Consider the following 26,607-nt stretch of genomic DNA (forward strand, 5'->3'; position numbering starts at 1 on the left):
GGGATTGAACCGTGGTTCCTGTGCTTTGCTAAGCTTGTTCTAAGTAGGTGCTTTAGACCACTGAGCCATCTCACCAGCCCCGAGATTTTATTTTTAAAGCAAATAAAGCCCTCCGTTCCGAGCACCCAGCCTCGTATAAATGGATAATTCAGCTTGGAAACGCAGTTCGCAAGGCGTTAAGAGAATCAACCTGCTAAAATTCAAGCGGCGACTGCAGGCCCCGCCCCCGAGCGAGTCCCCGCCCACTAGCCTTGTTCTCCCCGCCCCCGCGAGCGTCAGGCCCCGCCTCCAGCCCCCACGGTGTTTCCAGCTCTCGCGAGAGCACTACGCGGAAGTCTCGCGGCTTGCTGGCTGTCTGCGTACCCACGTGGGCCGAACCCTGGATAGCGCCGCGGTCCTGCCCCCCGCCGGGACTTCGCGGAACCCAGGCGCCATGGGGAAGCTGCGCCGGCGGTACAACGTCAAGGGGCGCCTGCAGGCGGGCCCCGGCCCCTCAAAAGGGGCCCCCGAGCCGCCCCCCGTGCGGCTGGAGTTGGAGGGTAAAGCGCCCCGAACGGGGCTGGGTGTCGGGACGGCCGGCGGGACGGGGTCCCAGAGCAGATCCATGTTCTGGAAGAGCCCGGGGAGGGATCGTGTTAGGCTAGTGTTAGCGCTGCGCATGGGGACCAGGTTCCTGTGCTCTCTAGAGAACCTGGAGAGAAAATGCGACCCCCTCATCGCCCCTGAGCCCGCTGCCCACGCCGGGCTGCTGGCCACCCGTGTCCAGCCGTCGTTCGCGGAGCGTCGTTCAGTGCAGGCGCGGGAATTCGGAAGTCAGTGCCCTCCTGTGGAGTCGCACGGATAGGCTGGGAATGGGGCGCCCCGCCTCGTCCTCGTGCCTGGGCTCCGATCTGTAAAGGGTGACCGTGGCGGGGGCCGCCCACCTGCTGTCAGAGCCGAGGCTGTAGGAACCTGGTGTTTGTGGCAAACGAGAATGCTTTGAAATCTCAGCAGAAGAGGGTTGTGGAGGTGCACTGACCCTGCCAACAGCAGCTCCGGCTCGGCTCGGCTCGGCTCGGGACAGGAGCTCGAAGTGGAGAATCGGGGCAGAGGGGCCGAGGGCTTGGACCCAGAGAGGTGGGGAAAGTTATCTGTCACACTGCCTGTGCCCGAGACAGCCTTGCTTTCTTTAGAAGCCTCCACTTCTGCGCCCACTCACCTGTAGTACAGTGGTTGTCAGGGTTTGTTTGAGACAGAGCCCAAGCTGCCTCAGACTGGGGGCAGTCCTGCCTCAGCCTCCCGAGTGCTGGGGTGACAGGCGTGCACCACCTTGTATGGCAGCTCTCGCGGTTTTGATCTCAGGCTCTCTTTCTGGGTTTGCAGGGGCCAAATGCTTGCTACTTGAGAGTCAGTGAATCAGCATGCATTGTTTTGTTTGCTTTTTATTGTTGTTGGAGAAGGTCTCGCTGGGCAGTTCAGGCTGGCTTTGCATTCACTCTGTATCCCAGATTAGGCTTGAACTCAAGGCAATTGTCCTGCCTCAGCCTCCAGAGTGCTTTAGACTATTTTTAATTCGGGTCAAAGCCTCTCCTGCCCTGTGTAACATAAATAATGACCTACGCCTGAGCTGTCACTGCAGCCCCCACAGCACATGTGGCAGTGTGGGGGCTGAGACCCTGGTACCTGCTCTGAGACCTAAATGGTGCTGTTGGAGGAGCTGCAGCAGAACGCGATGGCCGGTAACTTTCCAGCTACTGCGCTTACAAGCCACAGTGATACAGGTCGGCGGCACATTCTCTGCGTGCTACCGGTTCTTGGTAGCTGTGAGGGCAGTTCTGTTCCCGGCCCCAAGCTCACAGCGCAGGCAGGAGGGGGTCAAAGCCAGGGGACAGAGCTGCCCGCCGCCCTCCTGCAGCTTCTGCACTACGAGCCCTGGATCCAGGCGAGGGTCTTTGCAGGTGAGGACGTGCTGAAAGGGGTGGATGCCAGCAATGTACTTGTGCTACCTGGAAAGAAGAAAAAGAAGAGCAAGGCGCCGCCCCCGTCCAAAAAGGAGAAGAAGCCCCTGACCAGGAAGGAAAGGAAGGCGCTGCAGAAGATCTTGGAACAGAAGGAGAAAAAGAGCCAGGTAGGCCGCCCCGCGGGGCAGCGCAGCTCCCCGAGCACATGTGGGGGTCAGGGAGATGCTTTGTGCAGCAGCGAGTGCTGCCCAGGGAAGGAGGAGCTGGCTTCCCATGTAATTTGCTGGCGAATTATCAAAATACCAGTAGAAAGGGCCAGCCAAAGAGCTCAGCAGATTAAAGTGCCTCCTTAGGTGGACATGGGCCAGGAGCTCGATCCCCAGGCTTGCCGTGCTGGCCCTGCCCCAGGGGTGCTCTGAGACTGGGCGTGGTGGTACACACCTGTAATCCCAGTGCTCGGGAGACTGTAAACAGGAGGATCGCTATGAGGCCGATCTACGTAGTGAGACCCTGTAGACCCTGTACTAAATACAAAATAAAATAATATTTAAAAAAAATTCCAGGGCTGGAGAGATGGCTCAGTGGTCTAAGGCACCTACTTAGAACAAGCTTGGCAAAGCATCAGGGACCTTGGTTCAATCCCCCAGCACCACATGCCAGCCAGCCCCGCCCCCTGGTGGGCTGAGTTGGCCACACACACACACCACACTCTCTCTCTCTCTCTCTCTCTCTCTCTCTCTCTCTCTCTCTCTCTCTCTCGCTCTCTCTCTCTCTCTCTCTCTCTCTCTCAAATAAAAAAAAAAAAAAAAAAAAAATTCCAGTAGAACCCCAAGGTCCCTTAAACAGGCCCGAAGCGGCCAGGTGTGGCGCTGCTCACCTGTCATCCCATATTCGGGAGGCTGAGCCAGGAGAGTTGGCAGGAGTTTGAGGCTGGCCAGGACTACATAGTGAGAGCCTGTCTCAAGAAAGAGATTCACAAAGTAGAGAGTGCAGTATGTTGGAGCCCAACGTGCAGCCAGCTTCTGCTGTCCCTGGTCACCTGTGGGTCACTGTCTCACCTCCTGAGAGGTTTGGGCGCACATCCCCAGCAGCATAAATCTCCCGCTTCCTTCCTGTGACCGCCATCACAGATGCCTGTGATCCGGGGGTGGCGCCTTCAGTCTGGGTTCTGGTGGTTGGAGGTCCAAGAGGAAGGTGCTGGAGGTGTCGGGCTCCTGGAACAAGCGTCCCTGCTTCTGCACCCCCTGTGGCTCCAGGCTTCTGGGCTTGTGGCTGAGTTGCTCTGTGTCCGCCTTTGTCTCCTGGGCTCCTTTTCTGTCATCTGCAAGTGGCCCCAGGCCCACAAGGATGGTCCCAGGGCCCAGGTGGGGGGCATTCTCATGTCTGCTCAGGCTAGGATTACCATAACACCATCAAAGCATCTTTTTTTGCTTTTTGGGACAGGTTCTTGCTATGTCACCCGGGCTGGCCTAGAACTCTCAGAGATCCTCTGCCTCAGCCTCCCAAGAACAAGGACTACAGGTGCTGCATGCCCAGCAGACACCTGAATTTTTAAAATAACATCATGTGTCCAGTATACAGTCAGCCTTCTGCTTAGAGATGCTTTCCCCAATCCCCATGAAATGTATTAAAAAAAAAAAAAAAAGCTTTTTTCTTTAATTTTTTAATATTTCTGATTTTTTGGGACAGGGTCTTATTATGCAGTTCAGGCTGGCCTTGAGCACACTTTGTAGTGAACTGGTTTACTTTGCTGGCCTTTTTTTTTTTTTTTTTTAATGTATTTGGTACAGGGTCTCAGTACACAGTTTGAACTCATAGTGATCCTCCTGTTTTTAGACTCCCCCACGCTGGGATTACAGGCATTCGCCACCATGTCCTGTCTTGGTAGTGGACTCAGCATACCAGGGGGTGGGCTGGTGGCATGTGGTGGCTCAAACCCTGGTCCCTGCACTTGCCTAAGCAGCCACTTAGTCTGCTGAGCTATCTTGCCGGCCCCAGTTCTCTGGTCTTGAACTGGGAACGATCCTTCTGCCTCAGCCTCCCAAGTGCTGGGATTACAGGAGTGTGCTACTACATATCCTGCTGAAGAAATATTTATGTTAGTGAGTTTTCTGTGCTCTGCAGTTATAAGAATGTTATCTCTGTGATGCAAACATGGTCCTGCCTTCCAGAGTGCCTATCGTTTGTATTTGGGACTTGAACAGATTTCTTGGGATTTGTGGATTGCAGCCCCTTGGCGTGCTGCTGACATCAAGTAGGGCAAGGCCAGAGTGCTGCTGAGCACCCACACTGCATGGACCACAAGCTCCCCAGTCCAGCCCTGGGGCCGGAGCCCTAATGTACAGGCCTCCGACATGCAAGCTCACCTTTTAGGCGAGGCCACTGTGCTCACTAGAACAGTGTCTACGTCCTTCATGAGGTGTGCAGGTCGCCCTAGCCGTGCCTTGCGGTCCCTCAAGTCAGTGCATCCTTGAAAACCTATGGAGAGTTCAGTGGTGCACGCCTGTAACCCCCACACTCAGGAGGCAGAGGCAGGAGGATCACTGCAGGTCACATCCAGCCTGGGCTACTTCAAGGCCAGTCTGAACTGCAGAGCGAGATGCTAAGTCAAAAACGGAAAAAGAAAAGAAAAAAAAACAAAACAAAACCCCAGGCCAGCCAGCCAGCGCTGCATTATCCCAGCAGGCCTGCTCGCAGGCTCCAGGTGCCAGCCACCTGGGGACCACCCTGCGACCTTTTCCGCCATGCAGTGCCCAGGGCTTCGGCCCACACCCCAGGCTTGTGCAGGTCTTGGGTGTCAACACACAGCAGTGGGGTCGCAGCCAGACCCTGCACTGTGAGGGGCTCCTGGGTCGGCGCCCAAGCCTCAGGCTCTGCTTCCTCCCCAGCGGGCGGAGCTGCTGCAGAAACTCAGCGAGGTCCAGGTGTCGGAGGCTGAGATGCGGCTGTTCTACACCACATCCAAGCTGGGCACCGGGGACCGCATGTACCGCATCCGAGAGTGAGTGGCCCGCGGAGCTCCGTACTCTGTGTCCCTACAGGGTGAGGTGTGAGCACAGCGGTCTCCTGGCCAGGTGACGCGCAGCTCTGAGCTTCCTCCAGCCACGAGGGTCCCGGTAGCCAGGAAAGTCAGCTTGTGGGGTTCTCGGCACACATGAATTTGGGGGAGACACCATTAAACCCAGGGCATACAGCACTTAAGAACTAGGAGATTTTAGGCTGGGCTTGGTGGCACATGCCTGCGATCCCAGCACGTGGGAGACTGAGGCAGGAGGATTGCTGTGAGTTCAAGGGTAGCCTGAATTGCATGGTGAGATCCTGTCTCAGAAGAGGAAAAAATAGATTTCTACCTGATATGGGGCGCTTGACTGTCATCCCAGTAGTCTCAATTCAAGCCCCACCTGGGCTCTTAGTGCTTTAGGAAGACGGTGTCTGAAAATAAACCAAAAGGCCAGGGCTGTAGCTCTGTCGTGGAGTGCTTGCCTTGCGCGTGTGAGGCCCCGGGCTCTGCCCCAGTGCAGTCAAAGGTAGGAGGTTTGCTGTGAAGAGCCGGGCCTGTGCCTGTCTTTGGTCCTGGTGGGCTCTGCTGCCCGGCAGCTGTCAGCAGAGGTGGACGATGTCCGGGCTGCACTGGGCCCTGGGCAGAGCAGGGCACTGGGTCCCTGCCTTCCTTAGCTCAGGCTGAGGGGCAGTGTGCAGGCGCCACCCGGGTACACAGGAAGGGGATTTGCGCCCTGAGGTCAGGGACAAAAGTGAAGTGAACTGCAGAGAGGTGGGGACTGCCTGTGTAGAGGCCCTGGGGCAAGAGGCGTGGTCTCTGGGTTCTGACCTCTACGATGACCCAGAGCCCTGAAAGTACCAAGGCCTTCTTTTCTGCAGGAGGCCGGATGAGCTGGCAGCCCTGGGCCAGGAGAGGATCAGCAGTCTGAGCGGGGCCTACCGCAAGCGCCGCCGCCAGCTGGACACAGATGAGGAGGAGCCCCCATCCCAGCCTGAGTCCTCTGAGGATTCAGAGTCTGATGAGGCCCTGGCAGAGGACCAGGATGGGGCCAGTGCCACGGCAGCCGCAGGGCAGCCTCCTGCAGGGGTCTCTGGGTCCTCTGCAGATGGGAGTCCAGCAGCCAGCGGCCAGCCCCCGGCAGCCTCCAGCCCGGCTCCTGCGAGAGCTGCAGCCACAAGCCCACCCAGGCGCCCTGCAAGGCCTGCAGTATTTGTCCCCGTGAACCGAACCCCTGAGATGCAGGTTTGTCCTGGTGGTGGCGTTGCATGAATGCCTGTGATCGCCTCAAGTCTGAGGCCAGCCCCAGGCAGCTTAGCAGGACCCTGTCTAGGAACTGCATGAGGCCTCGTGTCCCTCGCTGCACTACAGAAACATAGCTTGTGTCAGGAGGAAGGCGTGTCGGGATGCGGGCAGGTTACCCCTCCCTTGCCTACAGGCTCCCAGTGACAGCCCCCACCCCCTGGCGGCCTGTAGCACAGGTGCCCCCAGCCCTCCACGCCTCCGTTGTGGCCACCACACACGTGCCAGCTGCCATTTGGCCCGCTGGTTTGTGTCCCTGGAGTGGCTGCTGTCCCCTGCCGTCCTGCACATGCACCCCAGGCCCTGACCTCTGCATCATCCCCCCAGGCCGAACGGCTCCAGCTCCCCATCCTGTCGGAGGAACAGGTGATCATGGAGGCAGTGGCTGAGCACAGCATCGTCATCCTGTGCGGTGAGACCGGCAGTGGGAAGACCACACAGGTGCCGCAGTTCCTCTACGAGGCTGGCTACAGCAGGTGAGGCCGCTGCGGCTCCACGGGGCCCGGGTCAGGTGGACGTCGGCCCTGAGCACCTGGGCTCCTGGAAACAGTCTCGGCTGTGCCGACTGATCCCGTGCTGCGGCTCCAGGTGAGCTGCTCTGGTCCGGTGCTGCAGGGATGCCAGTGTGCAATGCCAGTGGATGTGTCAAAAGGATGCAAATGCAGCGCTGAGGCCCCTGGCTCGCTGCTGGCCCCTGGAGTGGCATCCACTGGTCACCGTGTGTCCCCCTATTGGCTCTTGGGTTCTCTAGAGTCTCCAAGGCCACAGCAGGCTCAGCAGCTTGTGGAGGGCACTCCTGAGTGCCAGTGTGATAGGGTGCAGGGAAGAGGCCGGGGTGGCCAGAAGAAATGGGTGCGTCACTCCGGCTGTACCCTGTCCCCAGGGCCCAGTTGCTGGCATGCATGGGATGACTTCTACCAAAGAAGCTCTGGGGTCTCGGGGCCACCCTGCCTGGCGGGAATTATGGCTGCTTATGCCAGAGGGGAGCAGGGCTGATGTGTGTCTCCCTCCGCAGTGAGGACAGCATCATCGGCGTCACAGAGCCACGCCGTGTGGCTGCTATGGCCATGTCCCAGCGTGTAGCCAAGGAGATGAGTCTGTCACAGCGGTGAGCCAAGCTGGCTGGGCAGGTCGTGGGTGGCCCTGGCCCTAGGGCTTGTGGGAGGGGCTGGGCAGGGTAGGGGCTACGCGGGCCCAGCAGGGGATTCCCGTACGTCACACCTCGGGACCCCAAGGCCAGAGCCCTCATTGCACTGGGGCAAGATGAGCACCAAGCAGATGGCCAGGTGCAGGGAGCCACAGAGTGACCTAGTGTTGCCAAAGCTCGGGTGGAACCTGATGTTCTGGAAGCTCAAACGCGGCCCCTGGCAGCGAGCACCCACGCGGCGTGAACCCTTGCTGGGCCTGCGCAATGCCGCAGATGACGCTCAGAGTCTCCATGCTGCGCTGCCTTCTCAGCATTTTTCATTACTTTTTTTGAGACAAGATCTGGCTGAGTTGCCCAGCCGGGCATGGTGGCACATGCCTGTAATCTCAGCACTCTGGAAGCTGAGGCAGGAGAATCACTGTGAGTTCAAGGCCAGCCTGGGTTCCTTAATGAGTTCAAGACCAGCATGAACTATTCTGGTTTGTCTTCAACAAAAACAAAGTTGCCCAGGCAGGGTTTGAACTTGGAATCCTCCTGCCTCAGCCTCCCATGGTGATGGGATTTTGGGCACCCACCACACCCAGCTAGCATTCTTGAGTGTTCAGGTGCTGGGGATAGAACACCTCCAGGCCTTGCATGCTTTGAGCATGTTCTCCACCACCGAGCTGCACACCTGCCCCCAGGCTCACGTGGATCTACAGTGGCTCTTCGAGTCCTGTGTCTGGCTGTCAGGTGACCAGCCTGTCCATCTGTCACTCCCTGTGTCGCCGTCCGCTCAGAGCTATATGTGGCTCTGGAGGAAGGACCTCCACGCAGTCCTGGGGCTCTTGTGGATGATGGCTGCGGCCCTGCTATGTGACAAGGCTCCTCCGTCCTGTACCGCATGCAGCCTGCGGTGGCAGTGGCAGGGGAGGCCGAAGCAAAACCGGCCTTGTTCTAGGTCTCGGCCTGGCCTCCTCCATGAACCTGGAGCCGCCTCGCTGCCCTGTGTCTCCTGAGGCCATGCCTGTCCCCACAGGGTTGTCTCCTACCAGATCCGCTATGAAGGGAACATAACCGACGAGACCAGGATCAAGTTCATGACAGACGGTGTGCTGCTCAAGGAAATCCAGAAGGTCAGTGTCTGTCCTGCGTCACAAGCGTGATGGCGAGTGTCGGGGAGCATATGGGTGCCGCCTGCGCGGTGCCTACTGGGGTGCAAGAGCTGCTTGCACAGTGCCTGGCACCAAGTGTGCCTGGGCTTAGCTTATGGCTCGGCTCCGTCTGTGCAGCTCCCAGATGTGCCGCGAACACGTGACGAGCCAGGCACTGCTCTGGGTGTGAGACCTGCTGGCTTCTGTATGCGCCTGGGCGCTGCCAGGGCGAGGCTCCCTGGGTCCTGGCCTCAGACCGCTATCCCCGTGCTGCGGATGGCTGCCCAGCCTCCCCCACTAGTCACGCAGGGTGACATATGTGTCCCCCAGGGTGCGCAGGGCCCAGATGGAGGCTGCCCTGCTGCTGTCTGGCTGCATGGCTCAGAGGGCGCAGTGCCTCAGCCTCTTGAGCTTCACATGAGCAGGAGCCCTGACTGGGTGACGTGTGCACCTGACTCCGCTGATAGTGTTACAGGCATCAGCCGTGCTCAGAGCCCCGAGACCCAGGCCACAGCCTGCTGTTGCTGGGCAGGGAGGGCTCAGCAGCAGCGCCAGCTCGGTGGCCCTGGCGGCTCGGGCCTCACATGGCTGCTCCCCAGGACTTCCTGTTGCTCAAGTACAAGGTGGTCATCATCGATGAGGCCCACGAGCGGAGCGTGTACACTGACATCCTAATCGGCCTGCTGTCGCGCATCGTGGCCCTGCGAGCCAAGGTGGGGGTGGGGCCGCGCCCAGGCTCTGTCTGACCCTGGCACTCCACACTGTTCTGGGTCTGCCTCTTGTCATGTCCCGGCCTATGCCGTTTGTCCTCTTGTCCCTGACCTCATCATCCTTGTGGGTGTCACATCCTGTCTCTTCGGTCTTGGCAGCGGCTCTCAGAGGCCTCTTGGTGGCTGCACAGAAAGAATAGGGGACAATGAGGATGCAGGGCTGGGTGGGGGAGGTTACGGGCAGTGACACAGGACTCCCGCTGGGCTTCCATCCCCTGGACAAGTCCTTGGGCTTGGGTTTCCAAGTACCGTGACAGCCAGGTCCCAGACACAGAGCTAGGTCAGGCTGAGGGCCACCATGTCCTTGGGGTCCCTGGGCTGGGTGGTGGTCTCCTTAGCCCACTGAGCCTGAGACAGCATGACTGGTCCCCTAGAGACAACGGCCGCTGAAGCTGCTCATCATGTCGGCCACACTGCGGGTGGAGGATTTCACACAGAACCAGCGGCTCTTCGCCAGGCCGCCACCTGTCATCAAGGTTTGGACAGGGCAGCCAGCCTCTGCCCCAGGAGGGAGTGGCGGGAGCTGGGCTACCTGGGCCGAGCCTGAGGCCATCTGGGCTGAGCCTGGGGCCGCCTGGGCTGAGCCTGGGGCATTGTCTCACAGGTAGAGTCGCGGCAGTTCCCTGTCACTGTGCACTTTAACAAGCGCACGCCGGAGGACTATAGCGGCGAGTGCTTCCGGAAGGTGTGCAAGATCCACCGCATGCTGCCTGCAGGTGAGTACCCAGGTGGCACAGCGGGCACAGCACTCGCCCCCCAAGTGGCAGCCCAGGCGAGTCAGCCCAGACACTCAGGTGCCCTCCGCCAGTAGCTGGGCTCGGCCCTCACTGTGCAGGCACACGCTGAGCCTCGGCTTTGCATCCTCGGGGCTGAGGCCGCCCAGGCAGGGGCATTCGCTCGGCTTCCAGGCCAGAGCAGGGCAGGCGCGCTGCCAGTGGGCACCTTTGGGCTGTGGCTGCAGTGTCTATGCTGGGTGTACCGTAGCGCTTCCTGCCCCTGTGCACCGCAGTTCCTGCAGTGCTGGCCTCCCGTGTCTCGGTCCTTACTCTGGATGTTGCGCTTTGCTGAGTGTTTGCTGAGTGACCAAGGGATGACTGTGGGGCGGTTCTTTCTTCAGGCGGCATCCTGGTGTTCCTCACGGGGCAGGCGGAGGTGCACGCCATGTGCCGCAGGCTCAGGAGGGCTTTCCCAGCCTCCAGGTCACAACCACCAGGTAACTGGGCCCCTGGATCAGGGCCTTGAGCTGAGCTGGCCCACCCCAGTGGACAGTCAGCGTCGCTGGCCTTGCTGTGGATGGGGAGCAGCATGGGGCTCCATGCCACCTGCAGGGGTCTTCCGCCCCCCTCACCTTGCAGGAGACGAGGACCGCAAGGACTCATCTCAGGAAGTGCGCAGATTCAAGAAGTCGCGCTCCAGGGCCAAGCGGGCACAGGCCACAGTACGTGGAGGGGCTCAGGCTGCAGTCAGGTCGGGAAAAAGTGAGATTAGAACCCAGTTCCCCCGTCACGCCAGGAGTGATTGGCACTTGGCAGCCATGAGGCCTGTGGGTGACAGGCCTGTGGGAGGCCCCAAGGCCAGTGCCTTCCCACACAGGGCTGTGGCTCACAGTGCCTTTGGAGGAAGCTTCCGGAAGGCCGATCACTGCACCAGAGCGGTGCCCAGGAAGCAGCGCCCAGGGCTGGCTCCGACTCCGGCTCCTGGAGGCAGCAAGAGCAGCCGGTGTGCAGCGGTGGCCTCTGCCTCCCGAGTGCTGCCCCTGCATCCACTGGGTCTCCTTTGTTGCTGCCCTGGTGCCTGTAGACGCTGCCCCAGATCAGCCTGGACAGCTACGCGGTGCTGCCAGCTGGCGAAGCGGACGAGGACAGAGAGGCGGAGATGGACGAGGAGGAGGCCGCCCTGGGCTCAGACCTGGACCTGGACCTGGGTGACAGCGGGGTGGAGGAAGGTGCGAGTGCCCTGACCCTGCCACCTGCGGGCGGCCGCAGGGGCCCCGGTCTTGCCTGCAAATGGCTCCTGAGTGTGGGCTTCCAGCTGAGCCCCTCACGTTGCCCTGGGTGGGGCGGGTACTCCATAGGTGTTGTGGGGGCCTCACGAGGTCTCCTGTGTGGGAGGGCGGCCCTGTGCACGGCACCTGGTGTGTGGCCAGCCCAGATCCTTGCTGCTTACCTGTGGCCGACACTCTGGTGCTGCCACACGGGGTCCCAGCTGCTCAGGAGGCTGAAGCAGGAGGAGCGCTTGAGGCCAGGCATTTGAGACCAGTTTGGGCAATATAGAGACCCTGTTGGTAAGAGAGAGAGGAAGGGAACTCTGTGATCTTTGCGTCCCGCCCAGAGCCCACGCGGTGACCAAGGCTCGTGGGTGCAGGTGCAGCTGGTCCCCAAACGCCAGCTACCAGGACGGCAGGGAGCGCAGCTGGCTGTGAAGTTTTGGGCACCATGGGCTGTGAAGGGCAGAGTATGGTGCCTGCGGGCTGGGTGGTGCGGTCGTCCCGGCTGGCTCACGAGTGCCTCCCAGGCCATCCCTAGGTGCCAGCGCCTCATCTTTGTCCCTAGGTGAGCGGCTGGACTTTTCCCTGCCGCTGCATGTGCTGCCGCTCTACTCCCTGCTGGCCCCCGAGAAGCAGGCACAGGTAGGGCTCTGCGGGTGGCCTCCCCATCCAGGGCCAACCCCATGCTTGGGCAAGGGCAGGAGAGTAGAAAAGCTTCCTGGGAGTGTGCCCAGGGTCGTGTGGCCAGGCGGAGGATGGCCCGGCTGCACCACCTGGGCGGAAGTCCCTGCCCTGGGGCGACCCTGTCCCTCTGGCTCACGAGCTGGCCCTTGATGCTGATGCTTCCTGTCTCCCCCAACCCTAGGTCTTCAGGCCTCCCCCAGAGGGGACCAGGCTGTGTGTCGTGGCCACCAATGTGGCCGAGACATCCCTCACCATCCCTGGCATTAAATATGTGGTGGACTGTGGGAAGGTCAAGAAGCGCTACTATGACCGTGTCACCGGCGTGTCCTCCTTCCGTGTCACCTGGGTGTCACAGGCGTCTGCTGACCAGCGAGCGGGCCGGGCGGGCCGGACAGAGCCAGGCCACTGCTACAGGTGGGTCCCCGGCCCTCTCAGGATGCGCCACCCACCTTGAAGGCCATCTTGTTTTCCACTGCCACTTCCTTTGTTATCGGATTAATTGAGCTGGTTCTCCTTCTCGTGCACAATTCTGTTTTCTTTATTTTCAAAATTTTTAAGCCTAGGATCTTTGTGCTAAGCTACATCTCCAACCTTTTTTATTTTTCCATAATTTTATTGATAAATAGCAATGAAACAGTTTCAAATCAAATTGGGAGGACAGTCTCAATAATTAACACAATCTTTTTTAATTTTATATTTTTGGGGAGACAAGGTCTCCTAAGTTGCCCGTGGCTGAGATGAGACCTGTAATCCTTCCGCCTCAGCCTCTCCGAGCACTGGGACAGCAGGCGTGCCCACTCCGCCTGGCTGCGTGCTGTTCACGCGTCCTCTAGAACCTGTGTCAGAACTTCTCATCAGCCCGCAAGACCCTGGGCACACCCGATGCCCATCAGTGCCCCCTTCGTCCCCGCCCTGGAAGCCCTCACATGCAGTGGACCCCAGGGCAGCCTGCTTGGGATATGTAGCCTGCATGGAATGAGTGTCACGTGTGGCCTCGCGTGCCTGGCTGCTGTCACTACTGATTTTCAGGGTCCGTCGTGTCCCAGCTCGTGTTGGTACTGTGCTCAGAAGGCGGCTGGGTAGTATCCCAGAGGAGGTAGTGTTGAATTCCCCTTCCCCGCCATCCCCCTCTGCTGCAAACACTGGGGTGCAGGCAGCTATCTGAGTATAGACGCAGGAGTAGTGCCAGGTGGGAAGGAGACTCCAGGCGCCCCTCAGCCATGCATGAAGGCCTGGAGACCCATCCCCCGAGCTCTTCCCATGCTCTGTCTGTCACTTCGCTGTTGTGTCCAGAGAGCAGTCTGTTAGCATCTGTGGCTGATGGTGAGGTTAGTGCCCCAGCCCCGCCTCTTCTCCCCTCCGTACCCAGGCCGCACACTGAGGGGTCACCCGGTCCTTTTGAGGATTTTTGGTTTTGTTTTTAAGAGTATAATATTTATTGAGAGAGAGAAAGCTGCTGTCTGAGTGAGGGACAGGAAGGGGACCCGAGCAGGTTGCCCCCCTTTGGCCCCCCCTTTTGATGTTTTGAGACTGGTTTTTTTTTTTTTTTTTTTTTTTGAGACACATTCTTACTTAATTCCTAACTTGACTGGGCTGGGCCGCAACACCGCAGCCTCCTGCTTCAGCCTCCAGGAGCACCAGCGCTGCCACAGAGAGCCTCCCCAGCCCGCGCCTGGGCACTGCCGCCTTGCCGCTTTGTCGTGTCGGCCTCAGAGCTGCAGCAGACGCTGCTGCAGTCCCTGCTGCCCGCTTCCTGTGTGCCTCCCTCCCGCCCCCGCCAGACTCCTTGCTGGCCTTTTCCTCATGGTTTTAAGTCACGCACAAGAAACTGGAGAAGGCAGGTGGGAGACGGGGAAGAAGCAGGCAGCTCCATGGCAGAGGTCGAGGCAGCTGGGCCAGCTGCACAGGGCTGTGTGCACCCCACACTCACGGCCTCCGTCCCTGCCCAGGCTGTACTCCTCTGCCGTCTTTGGGGACTTCGAGCAGTTTCCAGCCCCTGAGATCACGCGCAAGCCCGTGGAGGACTTGATCCTGCAGATGAAGGCGCTCAACATCGAGAAGGTCAGTGGCGGCCTCAGCCTGTTCCTGCTGTGTCCCTGTGCTGACGTGGGGCGGCCCCTGTGGGATGCGGCTCAGCAGATGCTTGGTGGGTTGTAACCCTGGGGTTTGCAGCACAGCCCCTTTGGGTACCCAGCTCCCACCCAGGCGGAAGACCCTTCCCGCTCCGGTGGCGCCTGCTGGCCCCATCCTCTCCCTGAAGAAGGCAGCCATCCTGCCCTGAATGGTGCCTGGCCAGAGCACCCCGTCCTCCCAGTGTCGGCCCCTTTCTTGCTGCTGGGACACAGTGTAGAACTTAAGAGCAGAAAGCTTTATTTTGGCTCACACTTGTAGTCCGTGGTTGGCCACTCGTGGCAAACAGCCTGGCACAGGGGCCTGGCAGGAGAGGGCACAGTGGTCAGGCCTGGTCCCAGGGACCCCCGCCAGGCCCTGCCTTCTAACTGCGTACAGCCCCACGCATGGCCATGCGGAATCCTCAGGGAGCACAGGCGTGGACTCCACTCCTTCTGCACTGACTCAGGGCCCCTGCAGAGTATCTTGGGCTGGGTTCTGGCCCTGATGGTGACAGCGGCATTTGTGCCAAGCCTGTGCCCATTTTTGCCTGCAGAGGGGACCTGGCTGTGGGTCACATGACTTCATGTCAGGGAGGCTTGGTGTAGGGTCACATTGTGGTCCCCAGCGCTGCTTGACAGGGCAGCACCTGTGGGCTCTGGTGCTGGCTGCAGCCTTGCTCCCCGCCTGCCACCTGCAGCCTCAGCGCGTTCTCGGGTGCCCAGGCACAGACGGCGAGTGCAGGCGGTGGCCCAGGGGTTGCTCTGCAGTGAGGGCTTGCACCTGCTTTCTTGGGCGGCAGCAGGGGCGCCCGGTGCCCATCCAGCACCCCTCCTCCTGGCCCAGGTCATCAACTTCCCCTTCCCCACGCCGCCCTCCATGGAGGCCCTAGTGGCGGCAGAGGAGCTGCTGATTGCGCTGGGGGCCCTGCAGGCACCCCCGAAAACAGAAAGGTAAGAGAGGCTGGACGGGGCGCAGTGCAGGGCAGAGGACCGCTCCCTACCTGGGCGCCCACACATCTTGGCCTCGTCCCCAGGGTGAAGCAGCTGCAGACATCGCGGCTGAGCTGCCCGGTCACAGCGCTGGGTAGGACCATGGCCACCTTCCCTGTGGCACCCCGCTGCGCCAAGATGCTGGCACTCAGCCGCCAGCACGGCTGCCTGCCCTATGCCATCGCCATTGTGGCCGCCATGACCGTGCGCGAGCTCTTCGAGGAGCTGGACAGGTGCGTGACCCATGTCCCCATGGCCCCCCTGCTCCTCTGCAACATGTGTGGCATCCTGAGGCTTGGAGTGAGGGAGCACACGGTGTCCAGGATCAGTGATTCCAGAAAAGGACACTTAGGGGCCTAACACAGAGCAGTTGGGGCTTGGTGGTACATGCCTGCCTGCCTGAACTGGGAGGCTGATGCAGGACTCTCGCAAGTTCAAGCCCAGCTCGCAACTCTGTGAGACCCTGTCTCAAAAATAAAATTTAAAATGGGCTGAGAGTGTAGCTCAGTGTGAAGGACGTGGCTGTAATTCCTGTTAATGCAAAAATAAAAGCCAGACCAGGTGGCATACATTTGTAATCTCAGCACTTGGGAGGCTGAGGCAGGAGTATTGCCTCAAGTTCAAAGGCAGCCTGGAGTACATAGACCTTGGCTCTAAAAACAATAAAAAGACATTTAAAAAATAAAGGCCAGGGGCCGGGGAGATGGCTCAGTGGAATAAGCGTTTCCCTGGCAAGCGCAAGGACCTGAGTTCAATCCCCGGTTCCGCCAAAAAAAATAAAAATAAAAAATAAAGGCCATGTGTGGTGGTTGGGGCTTTGCAGAGGAAACCTTGGGGTCCCCGTGGTTCCTTTGCCACCCACCCGACATCCTGCGCCCTAGCTCTTGCCAGCCCTTGTGCTGCCCCCACAACAGCACTGCCTTTGTGTAGCCCGAGCCCCTGCAGAGGCTGTTGTGACAGCTTGTGCTGTCTTTGCGGCAGGATCTCGCTCTGCAGCTCAGGCCGGCCTTGAGCTCACTTTTGTAGCCCCAGGCTGGTCTGGAACCTGCGCTGTTCATTCTGTCTCAGCCCCCCAAGCGCTGGGATCATGGGTGTGGGCTAAGGTGCCAGTTTCATGCTCAGTCTAGCAGCTGTGAACTCTGTGCCCGGCGGGTCCAGCCTGTACCTCTGACAGTGCGTCCGAGCAGCCCTGGCGGCCTTCCTGAGGGGCCCTGGGTCGTGACGAGCTTCTGAGGCTGGCTGAGGTGGGGCGGGGCTGATGGCAAGCTGGGGTGCGTGTAGGGCTGTAAGTTAACTCCTCACCTGACCTGCCCCATGGTTAGCTTCACGCTCTGGAGCCACGGGCAGGATTCCATCCCCAGCCCACGAAGGCTGCTCCAACAGCTTGTGTTTTGCTTTTCTTTTGCTTTTTGTTTTGAGACTGGGTCTCACTTCGTCATTCATGCTGTCCTGGACTCACTGTGTAGCCCAGGTTGGCCTGCGCTCAGGTGATCTTCCTGCCTCAGCCTCCACCGTGCTGGGATTCAGGCATGCCCCCTACAGCCCACGTGATTTTACCTTACTCTTTAAAAATACCATACAGTATGGGGCCGGGAGATGGCTCAGTGGAATAAGCGCTTTCCTGGATTGCAAGGGCCTGAGTTTAATCCCTGATTCTGAAAAAAAAAGAACCATGTAAGTGAACCCAGGGAACATGGAGCGACAGCTCCAGGCTTTTTTATCTTAGGACAACTTTACTGAGTTACCCAGGCTGGACTTGAACTTGCGATCTTCCTGCTTTAGCGTCCCAGGTGGCTGGAATTGCAGGCATGTGCCTTTGCAGCAGGCTCTGTCCGTGCAGTCAGCCCTGATGGCTGCAGGTGGGACGGGGGGAGTCAAGTCTGGCCTGCACCGGCCCCGAGTGTGCTCAGGCCTGTTATCTGTGTGTGTGTGTGTGTGTGTGTGTGTGTGTGTGTGTCTGTGTCTGTGTCTGTGTCTGTCTGTCTGTCTGTGTCTGTGTGTCTGCCTGCCTGCCTGCCTGTCTGTCTGCAGACCTGCTGCCAGTGAGGAAGAGCTTGTGGCCCTGAGGGGCCGGCGCGCCAGGGTGGCACAGATGAAGAGGACCTGGGCAGGGCAGGGAGCCTCTCTGAAGCTGGGTGATGTCATGGTGCTGCTGGGTCGGTGCCCCAGAGGGAGTGGGAGGGCTGGGTCCTGGGGTCCTGGGGGTTCCAGCCAGCGCGTGAGGACCCTGCTCATCCTGCAGGTGCGGTGGGGGCCTGCGAGTATGCTGGCTGCTCGCGGGAGTTCTGCGAGGCCAATGGGCTGCGCTTCAAGGCCATGCTGGAGGTGCGGCGCCTGCGGGGCCAGCTCACCACCTCAGGTACACGCGCCACGCCCTCAGGCCAGCTGCCGTCCGCTCTGCCTCTAGCGGAAGGGGAGGCTGCCCGTCTGGGACACCAGGCCAACCTTCACACTCTTCATCCCCAGTCAACTCCGTGTGCCCCGAGGCCGGGCTCTTTGTGGACCCCAAGATGGACCCACCCACTGAGAGCCAAGTGACCTACCTGCGGCAGATCGTCACGGCCGGCCTGGGTGACCACCTGGCTCGCAGAGTGCAGAGCGAGGAGCTTCTGGATGACAAGTGGAGAAACGCCTACAAGGTGGGGGGTCAGCAGGGGCCCAGCCCCCAGCCTGGGGGTCCCAGGAAGGAGAGGCCAGGGGTGGAGTCGCTGCTCCTCTGCAAGCTGAGGTGCACCGCTGGCTTTTGGAGGGTGTTCTTTGTCTTTTTGAGCCACGGTCAGGCCGCGTTCTGGGCAGCCTTGAGCTCACACTGCGTGGCCCCGGACAGCCCAGGAAGTCGGTGCAGCCTCCCCCTCAGCCTCCCTCGGGTGGGACTGCAGGCGTGCGCCACCTCGCCGGCCACAGCCTTGCACTTACAGAGCTTCAGCAAGCCTCACTCACTGCCATAAAATCGAGCACGTGGCTCCTCAGTCTCACTGTGGGCTTTAGGACATTGTTACCTCCCAGAGAAAAACCCTCTGGGTCCTCCTGCTCCCGCTCTCTGTCCGAGTAGATGCTCCTGTCTCCCATCTGTCACACCTTCGGCCTGTGTGGCTGCCCGTCCCTCTTAGTGGCTGAGAAATCAGGTGTCGCGGGGTGGACATGGCTGTCTGTCCTACTGGTGGAGTGGGGTCAGATCCATCTGGGGTGCTGGGGACTCCCCTCCTCAAGCCACCACCTCTCTGCAGACCCCGCTGCTGGACGACCCCATCTTCATCCACCCCAGCTCTGTGCTCTTCCGAGAACTCCCCGAGTTCGTGGTCTACCAGGAGATTGTGGAGACCACCAAGATGTACATGAAAGGTAGCACGGGCACTTAGGGCTGGCAGTGCCCACCCCTCGCAGCCCCAGCTCACAGCCCTTCCTGCCAGGCGTATCAGCCGTGGATGAGCGGTGGATCCCAGCCCTGCTGCCCGCCTACTGCCAGTTTGAGCCGCCCCTAGAGGAGCCCGCCCCCACCTACTGCCCAGAGCGGGGCCGCGTGCAGTGCCACCGTGCCAGCGTGTTCTGTGAGTGCCTGCCGGGCCCTGGCATCCCCTCCATCCTGCCCCTCGGGTCCCTCTTGTGCCTCTCACCAGCTGTGCCCCACAGACCGTGTTGGCTGGCCGCTCCCCGCCATCGAAGTGGATTTTCCTGAGGGCCTCGACCGCTACAAGCACTTCGCCCGCTTCCTACTGGAAGGGCAGGTAGGCGGCCTGGCTCCAGCCCTGCACTGGGCTCCATGGACGGGGTGGTTGGGCTCACCACCTGTGGTCTCCCTGCAGGTCTTCTGCAAACTGGCCGCCTTCCGGGGCTGCCTGCTGTCCAGCCCCAGCACAATGCTGAAGACCTGGGCCAGGTACGGCTTCCCTAAGCAGCGGCTGAGACCTGCCTGCGTCGGCTCCTTGGAGCAGCAGAGGTTCCCCCTGGCAGCATCACTCCCGCACATGCCCACCCCTCTGTTCAGCCCAGTCATCCCCTGTGAGCTCCCCAGCCCCCCAGGCCCAGCTGCCACCCCGTGTCCATCTCCCCTAGGCTACAGCCCAGGACGGAGACGCTCCTGAAGGCCCTGGTGGCTGAGAAGGCTGACTGCCGCGATGCCTTGCTGACCGTGTGGAAGCGGAGCCCTAAGTGTGAGTGGGGCTGGGGCACCATGCTGGGAGCTGGCTCAGCCTGCTGGGCCAGCCGCCTGACACGACTCTCCCCTCCCTGCAGACCTCCTGGCAGAGTACCTGGAGTGGCTCCCGCAAGCCACACACCTGGATGTGGAGAAAGCCTGGCCCCCCACCACACAGCACTGACTAGGCCCCTGGCTGCGGGCTGGGAGCGAATGGGAGTTAGGGCCCAGGTCGCGCCTGGAAAACTGCTCCACAGGGAGCACTGTGTGTGCAGTGCCTTCCTCCTGCTGCTCTGACACTGGATGGTGGCCTCACTTCCCGGTGCCCCTGTGGAACTCGGCTCTGCTGACCAGGCCCTCACGCAGCGCAGCCAGGACCAAGGACTTCTGTGTGCTAAGCAGGGCGGCAGCCTGCCCTCGGGCCGCTGTGGAGGCGGGGCGGAGGCCAGTGCCCAGGAGGGGGCCCAGGCCGGATGGCATCAGGAGGCCTTGTCCTGTGTCCCAAGAGGCGAGCCATGCAACCACATGCAGGCAGGATACGACAGAAGACTTGCGCTCCAACTCTGAAGTGCACCCCGGGACCCTGCACCGCCCCTGGGCTCAGCCCAGCTTCCAGTGCAGCCCACAAGGCCTGGCTCCCAGAGGCAACCTCGGCACTGATGTGTCACCTCCCAGCTGCTCAGGAGACCCTCAGGGGCCCCAGGTTGGGGTGCCCCGCCCATGGTCCAAGCAGCAGATCCTCAACTGCCCCCCTGAGCAGAGCTGGGCCCTGGTGGCTACTTTTCTCGGCACCCACAATGCCTGCCCCGGCCGTGTTCAGGGGCCATGGGAGCTTGGCGCTTGGCCCGCAGCTGTCAGCCCCACTCTGGCTCTAAGCAGCAGCTTGTTATTCCAAGCCCTCCGAGGTATTGGCGCACGGTGAGCATCAGCCTTGAGGGTCCTGGTGCCAGCATGCCTTTGCAAGCTAAAGAAAACCCTGCACCCACGTTGCCATGTTTAGCTTGAGCCCTCCCGGCCCCACCTGTATATTTATTTAAAATCTTTGCCCATTTTGTAAAATCATCCAATATGTGACTTGTGCTGTCTTACCTGTCGACCTGTAGTTCTTAGGGTGCACGTGGGGGGCACAGTACCTGAGCACATGGTTATGTTGCCAAGTAAAAGGGGGCCCAGCTGCCAGCTGCACATGGCACAGTCAGGAGGCTGAGCCTGAGGCAGGAGGACCTCTGTGAGTTGGAGGTAAGCCTGGGCTGTGAGTGTCCAGTGGACACAAAGCCTTAGCTCAGTTTTACCAAGAAAGGCCTGCTGGCCAGAGGGTGGAGAGCACTCCAGGCCCTTCCCACTGGGCTGCACATCCAGTCCCTACTGCATGGAGAGAAGCTTAACTTAGTTGCCCAGGCTGGATTCCTAGAATAACAGACATGGGCCACACCTCTCGTGTGTGTGTGTGTGTGTGTGTGTGTGTGTGTGGCACACACATGCGTGCTAGACTAGTACTTGTCTACATCGCACAGCCTCATGCATGACCTTTCTGAAGGCCTTTCTGGGCCTTGTAGCTGTTCCCACAGAAGCGCCCTCGGCCCCCCACCGCCCTGGGCCCCAAGCAACTCCTGTCCCCCGGATGTCCTGTGGCTGCCCACCCCCGGGGGATTGAACTCAGACCCTTGCGCTTGCCAGACATCTCCCTAAGCCCCCCAGCAACAGGCTTTGCAGAAGACAAAAAAGTATCTGTAGGGCAGGCAAGTGTGGAGACGTCGAGACAAGTCTCAAACCTGGCTCCCTGAGCTCTGGATTTAGGGATAGGGCAAAGTAGCAAGGCGAGGGCTGGGAAGGTAGCTCGGTGGTATAAGCACCTGTACCAAAAATAAAAGTGAGGTGAGCCAGGCATGGTGGTGCATGCCTGTCGCCGTCGCAGTCTGGGAGGCTGAGGCAGGAGGATCATGAGTTGGAGCCCAGAATGGACAACCTAGTGACATACAGAGTAACTTTCTCAAATGCAATAAAAGCTGGGGTATGGGCTGGTGAGATGGCTCAGTGGTCTAAAGCACCTACTTAGAACAAGCTAAGCTAAGCAAAACAGGGACTGCGGTTCAATCCCCCAGCACCACATGCCAGACAGCCCCGCCCCCTGGTGGGCTGAGCTGGCCACACACACAAAATGAATGAATGAATAAATAAATAATTCTTTAAAAAAAAAAAAGCTGGGGTATGCAGTTCAGTGTAAAGGCCTGGAGCGGGGTAGTCCCCATTGCTGGGGATGATTTAAGGCCTGGGTAACGGTGAATGGAGGTCAGCCTTCACAGGTGACCCGGATGATTGTTCAGGGACTTACAGCGGATACGAGCCATCGGTGGGATCAGACCCGGGTGGGAGCGACACGCTCGGTGAGGCTGGAGTTGCATCCGGTAGGATAAAGGGGTTGCCCCTCCATATTTTCCAGAGCCGCGCCCTCCCTGGGGTTTCCTGTGTACATTGGCCTACTTGGCCGCCAGGGGGAGCCCAGGACCGAACCCGAGTGCCCGGCTCCGCCTCCTCCCGCTCCAGCTGGGGCCGCGTATTCCGCTCCTCGCCGCGCGCTAGGCTGTTTCTGCACAGCCCCTCTCCACGCCATCAGTCTAAGGGCTGGAGCTCCTGGCTGGCCCTGCGCGGGCGCCCAGGGTAAGAGGCCTGGGATCGGGTACACGGCAGCGGCCCTCGCTCGCGCATGGCCAGCTGCAGAGACGTCGGCTCCTTGGTGAAACTGTCACAACAGCGGGCTGCTCTACTTAACTGTTCATCCGGGGCCCCTGTGTGCCGCTGTGCAGGCAGGATGCTACACGGTGCCTCTCTCCTGCTATTTATCACACCGGGGCAGTGACTTCACTTCGCTTTCAGTCCCGGTGTAGGTCGTTATTGAAACAAAGTTTCTTAAAATACAGTTTTCCTTCAGGGTGATGTAGCTGGATTGGGAGCACAGGTATAAAATCGCAGACCGCCTGGGTCTCCACGTACCCCAGGGTTGTGGCACCAATTTGGGGGAGGAAGGGTTAAAAAGTGGAGATGCCGGGGATTGAACCCGGGGCCTCATACATGCAAAGCATGCGCTCTACCACTGAGCTACATCCCCTCACCCTGGCGCAGTGTGGTCCAGAAACACCTATAGAACGCCACAGCCCCGCGCGGGGTCCTGCGTCCCAAGTCCCCAAGTCCCGATCTGGCTCCGTGCCTGGAGTTGGTGGGAGAGGCGCTACGCACGAGGACCCATGCTGGGCCAAAGCCCAGTCGAGTGGCTGCACGCATAGGGATGGATCTAGCGCACTCGAGCTCACAGCCTGTCCTCGTTAGTATAGTGGTGAGTATCCCCGCCTGTCACGCGGGAGACCGGGGTTCGATTCCCCGACGGGGAGGTTAAAGAGCTATTTTGGTCTCTGAGAAACACCAAAGTTTCCTTCCACTCTGATCCCTTTTGACTCGCAGATTCTTCCCGCATTGGCGGAATCTCGCTTACCCTTGTGCCTCCTGCAACCCCGCAGAGCAAGCATCCGGGGCGCGTTCACCGGCGTGCGCGTTCGCCTCTACACCGCGCGCCACCGTACCAGCGCTCGGGAGCCTGCTGTGCGCAAGCGCCGTGCGCCCACTTTTCTTTTTTTTTTTTTCCTCCTTCCTGTCTTGCCTGCTCCTGCGCGTCTGGGCGGAAGGCCCACGAATCCCGCCGTCTACTGACGCTGGGCCCCCTGCGGGACCCGAGTGGCTGGGGGAGGGAGGGAAGGGACCCCTGTGCGGCGTTTCCTGGCTGTGTGGCTTTATTTTCTTCTCCATTCTTCCCTTCCTTCCCTTCTTTTCCTCCCCCCCCTTCTTTCTTTCCTACTGCATTCGATTTTTAAAAAATACTACATTCCCTTAGTTTGAAAAAGTCAAACGATGCTTTCAGGACGACCGCAACGGCGGTCCCTAGGCCCCCGTCGTCCTTTCCGCCCCTCGCCCTCCCCGCTCCGCCTCTGCGGCCGCCGGGGTCTCCCCAGGCCCTGGCCCAACACCTCGGACGGAGCAGAGGTCTCTTCCAGGCGGCGGCGCAGCGTTTGTGTATTAAAAACCTTATTCTACTGAGCCGTCTCCCCGGCCCATTGTATTAAAAAGCAAACAAGACGACCCTAACGGGAGCGGAGATCGCGCCCAGCCGGCCACCCGCCTCCCCGCGGAAGGGCATCGGGTTCGCTCGGCTTTGGTTCGTTGATTTGCAAGCTCAGCTGGTTTTTGAGCAATTCTAGGATCAGCAGAGGGCTGGCTCCTAAATGGTGCAGGATGGGAAGAGGCCTCCAGGCTGTTCTGCTTTCGTTCGAGCTGGGCCGCACGCCCTGCCTTGGTCTGCACGGTAAGTGCTGCAGGCCGCGAACGGCCTCGGTCCCGACCCCGAGGTCCTCGCTGATAGGCTTTCGACGGTGTCGCAGCAGGGAAGCAGGCAGAAGGAAGAAGGGGAAGGGGCTTTATTAGCTTGGAGGACACGGAGAGAATCTGGGAAGATAAGGAATTCTCTGGCGTGGAACAAAGATGAAGGGGATATTTAGAAATACCTGAGGAGCGCACGGGGGCCTTCCCTGAGGCTGCCGGAAGGCGAGAGGAAACTGCGCCCTGGGCTGAGTTGGAGAAGAAGCGGGAGGTGATCTTGGGGAAGATGAGCTGTTCTTTTAAGGGCTTCTGCCATATTAGATGACCACCATAATAATTCAGCAATTCATACTTGGGCCACTCGCTACAAAAATCATTCAGATTTTTGTAGCGAATGGCCCAAGAGCCTTAGGAAAAGCCCTGAAGTGCCAGCAGATCACAACTGACAGGCGATGAACTTGCGGAAGAGGAAAAACAATGTTCTTAAAACATTACAGGCAAATAAAATCTACAGGAAAGTTTGCTTTTATAGTTCTTGAAATAAATGGAAGTAAAACACCAATTACCAGTTTCAGCCTATGAGACCAATAGGCACGTCGTGCATGTGCGCCTGTGTGTCAGGGTGTGTGTCTGCATGTGTGTGTGCATGCGTGTGGTTTTTGTTGTTGTTGGTTTTTATATCCTAAAGACAGAAAGTAGATGCCTGGTGGCCCCGTTGGGGAGACAGGAGGACAAAGATGATGAATGCCGGGCCCCAGGAACAGAAACGTCCCGTTCTGGCGTGGAAGGGGTCACAGTACACTGATTACACTAAATTCTGTGGGCTTTCCATAAGGCTGCCTTGTGGCTGTCATCTTAATGCAAAAAAAAAAAAAAAAAAAAAAAAAAAAAAAAAAAACTGAAAACTAACCAAGCCCTTGGAAGGGTGGCGCAGCCCTGTAATCTCAGCGCTGGGAGACTGAGGCAGGAGGATCACAAGTTCTGGCCAGTCCTGGGCAACGTAGTGATACCTAGTCTCAAATTTTTAAAGGACTGGTGTAGCTCAGAGCAAAAGCCAGGGCTGGGATCCATCCCAGTACCAGTCCTTCGCCCCGCCTTTCAGGACCTCCAAACCTGGCCTCCCCACAGGCCAGGCCTTGCCAGGGCCCCTCTGCTGTCTCCTCTTCTGGGTTCAGCCTCAAGGCCTTTGCATGAGCTGTTTATGCGTCCCTGTGTCCGTCCACCCCCCTCCTAGTGTGGCTGGCACTTGAGTCCTCAGTTGTCACCGTCCCCAGGTCTGTCCCCTCCCCGGATGCTCCATGCCATCACTCACTTGTTGCATCCACACATACCGTGAGGAGGTGATCAGCAAATATGAGGTGACCTCACACTAGGAAGGACCTCGCCCCACTCCCCACTTTCCTCCACCCCACTCACCGCCTCCAAGGGAGGTAGTGCGGGGCCGCTGAGTGCGCACCTGGTGACTTCCTGGGCGGAAGCTGCGGGGCACAGGTGTGGCGTCCACGGGTGGAGGCGGGTGTGAATCTCGCGTCAGTCCATCCGGGTTGATGCTCCCTCCTGCTCGCCGGGCTCAGAAGCACCCCGACCCTTTGCCCGGGGGTTGACCCGGCTCCTTTTGGCAGAGAAGGGAGCTGGGGCTAGTGAGCGCCCCGCCAGGTGGGGGTCATGCATTCCTTCTTTTTTTGGGTTGCTCCTCAGCGAGCTTTATGGGGACTCACTGTGTACCGGGCACGGCTCTAGGTGCCAAGTCACTGGTCTCTCTTCCTCCTGGACGGTCGTTCTGGGTGGGGGGACAGGGAAGGGACGTGGGCAAGGCGCATAGTGGGCCATCGGGCTGGAGCCGGGGGGAGGCAGCGGCCTCGAAAGCCGGGACTGGACCCTGCGCACAACGTATCAGAAATTCAGCAGGCGGGGTGGGCTGTCGTCATCGAGGCGAGATCGGGAACAAAGACTGAGGCTCAGAAAAGACAGGGAGGACACAAAGAGCAGACCGCGGTGTCAGCTGCCGAAATAGCTCAGTTGGGAGAGCGTTAGACTGAAGATCTAAAGGTCCCTGGTTCGATCCCGGGTTTCGGCAGAGCTTTTTCCTGTCCTCACCCAGAAACAGAGGAGAGTACATTAGAGACACTGATCTCTCCCCAGGCAGAAAAAGCCTTCCGCTTTTAAAATATTTTATTTTGATTTGGAAGTGTCCCCGAGGCGTCCCGGCAAGCCAGCGTCCCTGCCCGGCTTATTTATGCGAAACCAACTAATCCAAGTTGCTGCCTCACTCCTCTCTGCTATGCTTGCTGATCATAGCTGTTCGCGATTTCTCTTTTCCGCTCATTCGACTCTGCACTGGGAACCGTCGCAGCCAAGTCAGGATCCAAGCCGGGCATGGGCGCCTCAGAAGTTTGAAACAAATTGGACTTGATTTTTAGGGTTACACATTTTTTTAATTTAATCGCGATCCCATCCTTCCGCGCGGGGAGCTGGTACACATACGCACCGTACCTCAATTTCTCTTTCACTTTTTCCCTTTTTTTTGTAGGAAAATTTAAAAAGCACCGTCTCCCTCGGTGTGCGGGAGCGGAGGGTAAAACGCACCTGCTTTAAAAAGGCCACTGCAAGGCACAACTACAACGCTAGTCCTCGTTAGTATAGTGGTGAGTATCCCCGCCTGTCACGCGGGAGACCGGGGTTCGATTCCCCGACGGGGAGGCTGCAGGTTTTACCGGTAGGCGCCGGACTTTTTACCCCGTGTAGTTTGCACACCATGCTCCCAAGTCTCTGCGGTCGTTCTACCTACACCCTGACTAGGGCATGAAACCCGCCTTCCTGCAGAGTGCAGGGCAGCCCGTGGGCACAGGTGGTGGGACGCTCTGGGGTGGAGCAGCCCCAGGAGAGCAAGTGGCCTTATTTCCTTACTCCGGGTTTGAGCTCGGTTCCGCAGAGTGAAATCTGTTTTTCTTTTCTTTCTTGGGGCGTGCGTGCCTGTTGATTGGTCCAGCGCCTTCGCCCTGGGCGCCTCTAGCCTCTACTACGTTCTTTTCATTTTTTTTTTTT

At 59.4% G+C, this 26,607-nt stretch overlaps 1 protein-coding gene and 4 non-coding genes across 5 annotated transcripts; 4 read left to right on the plus strand and 1 right to left on the minus strand.

Moving 5' to 3' along the window:
- Positions 1-337: 337 nt before the first annotated feature.
- Positions 338-19,516, plus strand: Dhx37 (DEAH-box helicase 37). The gene is made up of 27 exons (XM_023720579.1): positions 338-539; positions 1,938-2,107; positions 4,829-4,941; positions 5,820-6,183; positions 6,568-6,716; positions 7,256-7,348; positions 8,406-8,502; positions 9,120-9,233; positions 9,665-9,766; positions 9,895-10,006; positions 10,408-10,503; positions 10,646-10,728; positions 11,091-11,235; positions 11,843-11,919; positions 12,143-12,375; positions 13,911-14,022; positions 14,917-15,023; positions 15,107-15,295; positions 17,094-17,218; positions 17,305-17,421; positions 17,529-17,701; positions 18,290-18,404; positions 18,473-18,610; positions 18,693-18,787; positions 18,866-18,939; positions 19,116-19,213; positions 19,296-19,516. Exons 1-27 carry the CDS (start codon positions 434-436, stop codon positions 19,379-19,381), a joined length of 3,483 nt encoding a protein of 1,160 aa, XP_023576347.1. The 5' UTR covers positions 338-433; the 3' UTR covers positions 19,382-19,516.
- Positions 19,517-22,231: 2,715 nt separating this feature from the next.
- Positions 22,232-22,303, minus strand: Trnaa-ugc. The gene has a single exon. It is a non-coding gene; the product is annotated as a tRNA-Ala (tRNA).
- Positions 22,304-22,511: 208 nt separating this feature from the next.
- On the plus strand, positions 22,512-22,583 carry Trnad-guc. The gene has a single exon. It is a non-coding gene; the product is annotated as a tRNA-Asp (tRNA).
- Positions 22,584-25,566: 2,983 nt separating this feature from the next.
- On the plus strand, positions 25,567-25,639 carry Trnaf-gaa. The gene has a single exon. It is a non-coding gene; the product is annotated as a tRNA-Phe (tRNA).
- A 551-nt stretch (positions 25,640-26,190) lies between these two features.
- Positions 26,191-26,262, plus strand: Trnad-guc. Its single transcript has one exon. It is a non-coding gene; the product is annotated as a tRNA-Asp (tRNA).
- The last annotated feature ends 345 nt before the right edge of the window (positions 26,263-26,607 follow it).

This window comes from Octodon degus, unplaced genomic scaffold (assembly GCF_000260255.1).
Source record: "Octodon degus isolate 3935 unplaced genomic scaffold, OctDeg1.0 scaffold00076, whole genome shotgun sequence".
NCBI lineage: Eukaryota > Metazoa > Chordata > Mammalia > Rodentia > Octodontidae > Octodon > Octodon degus.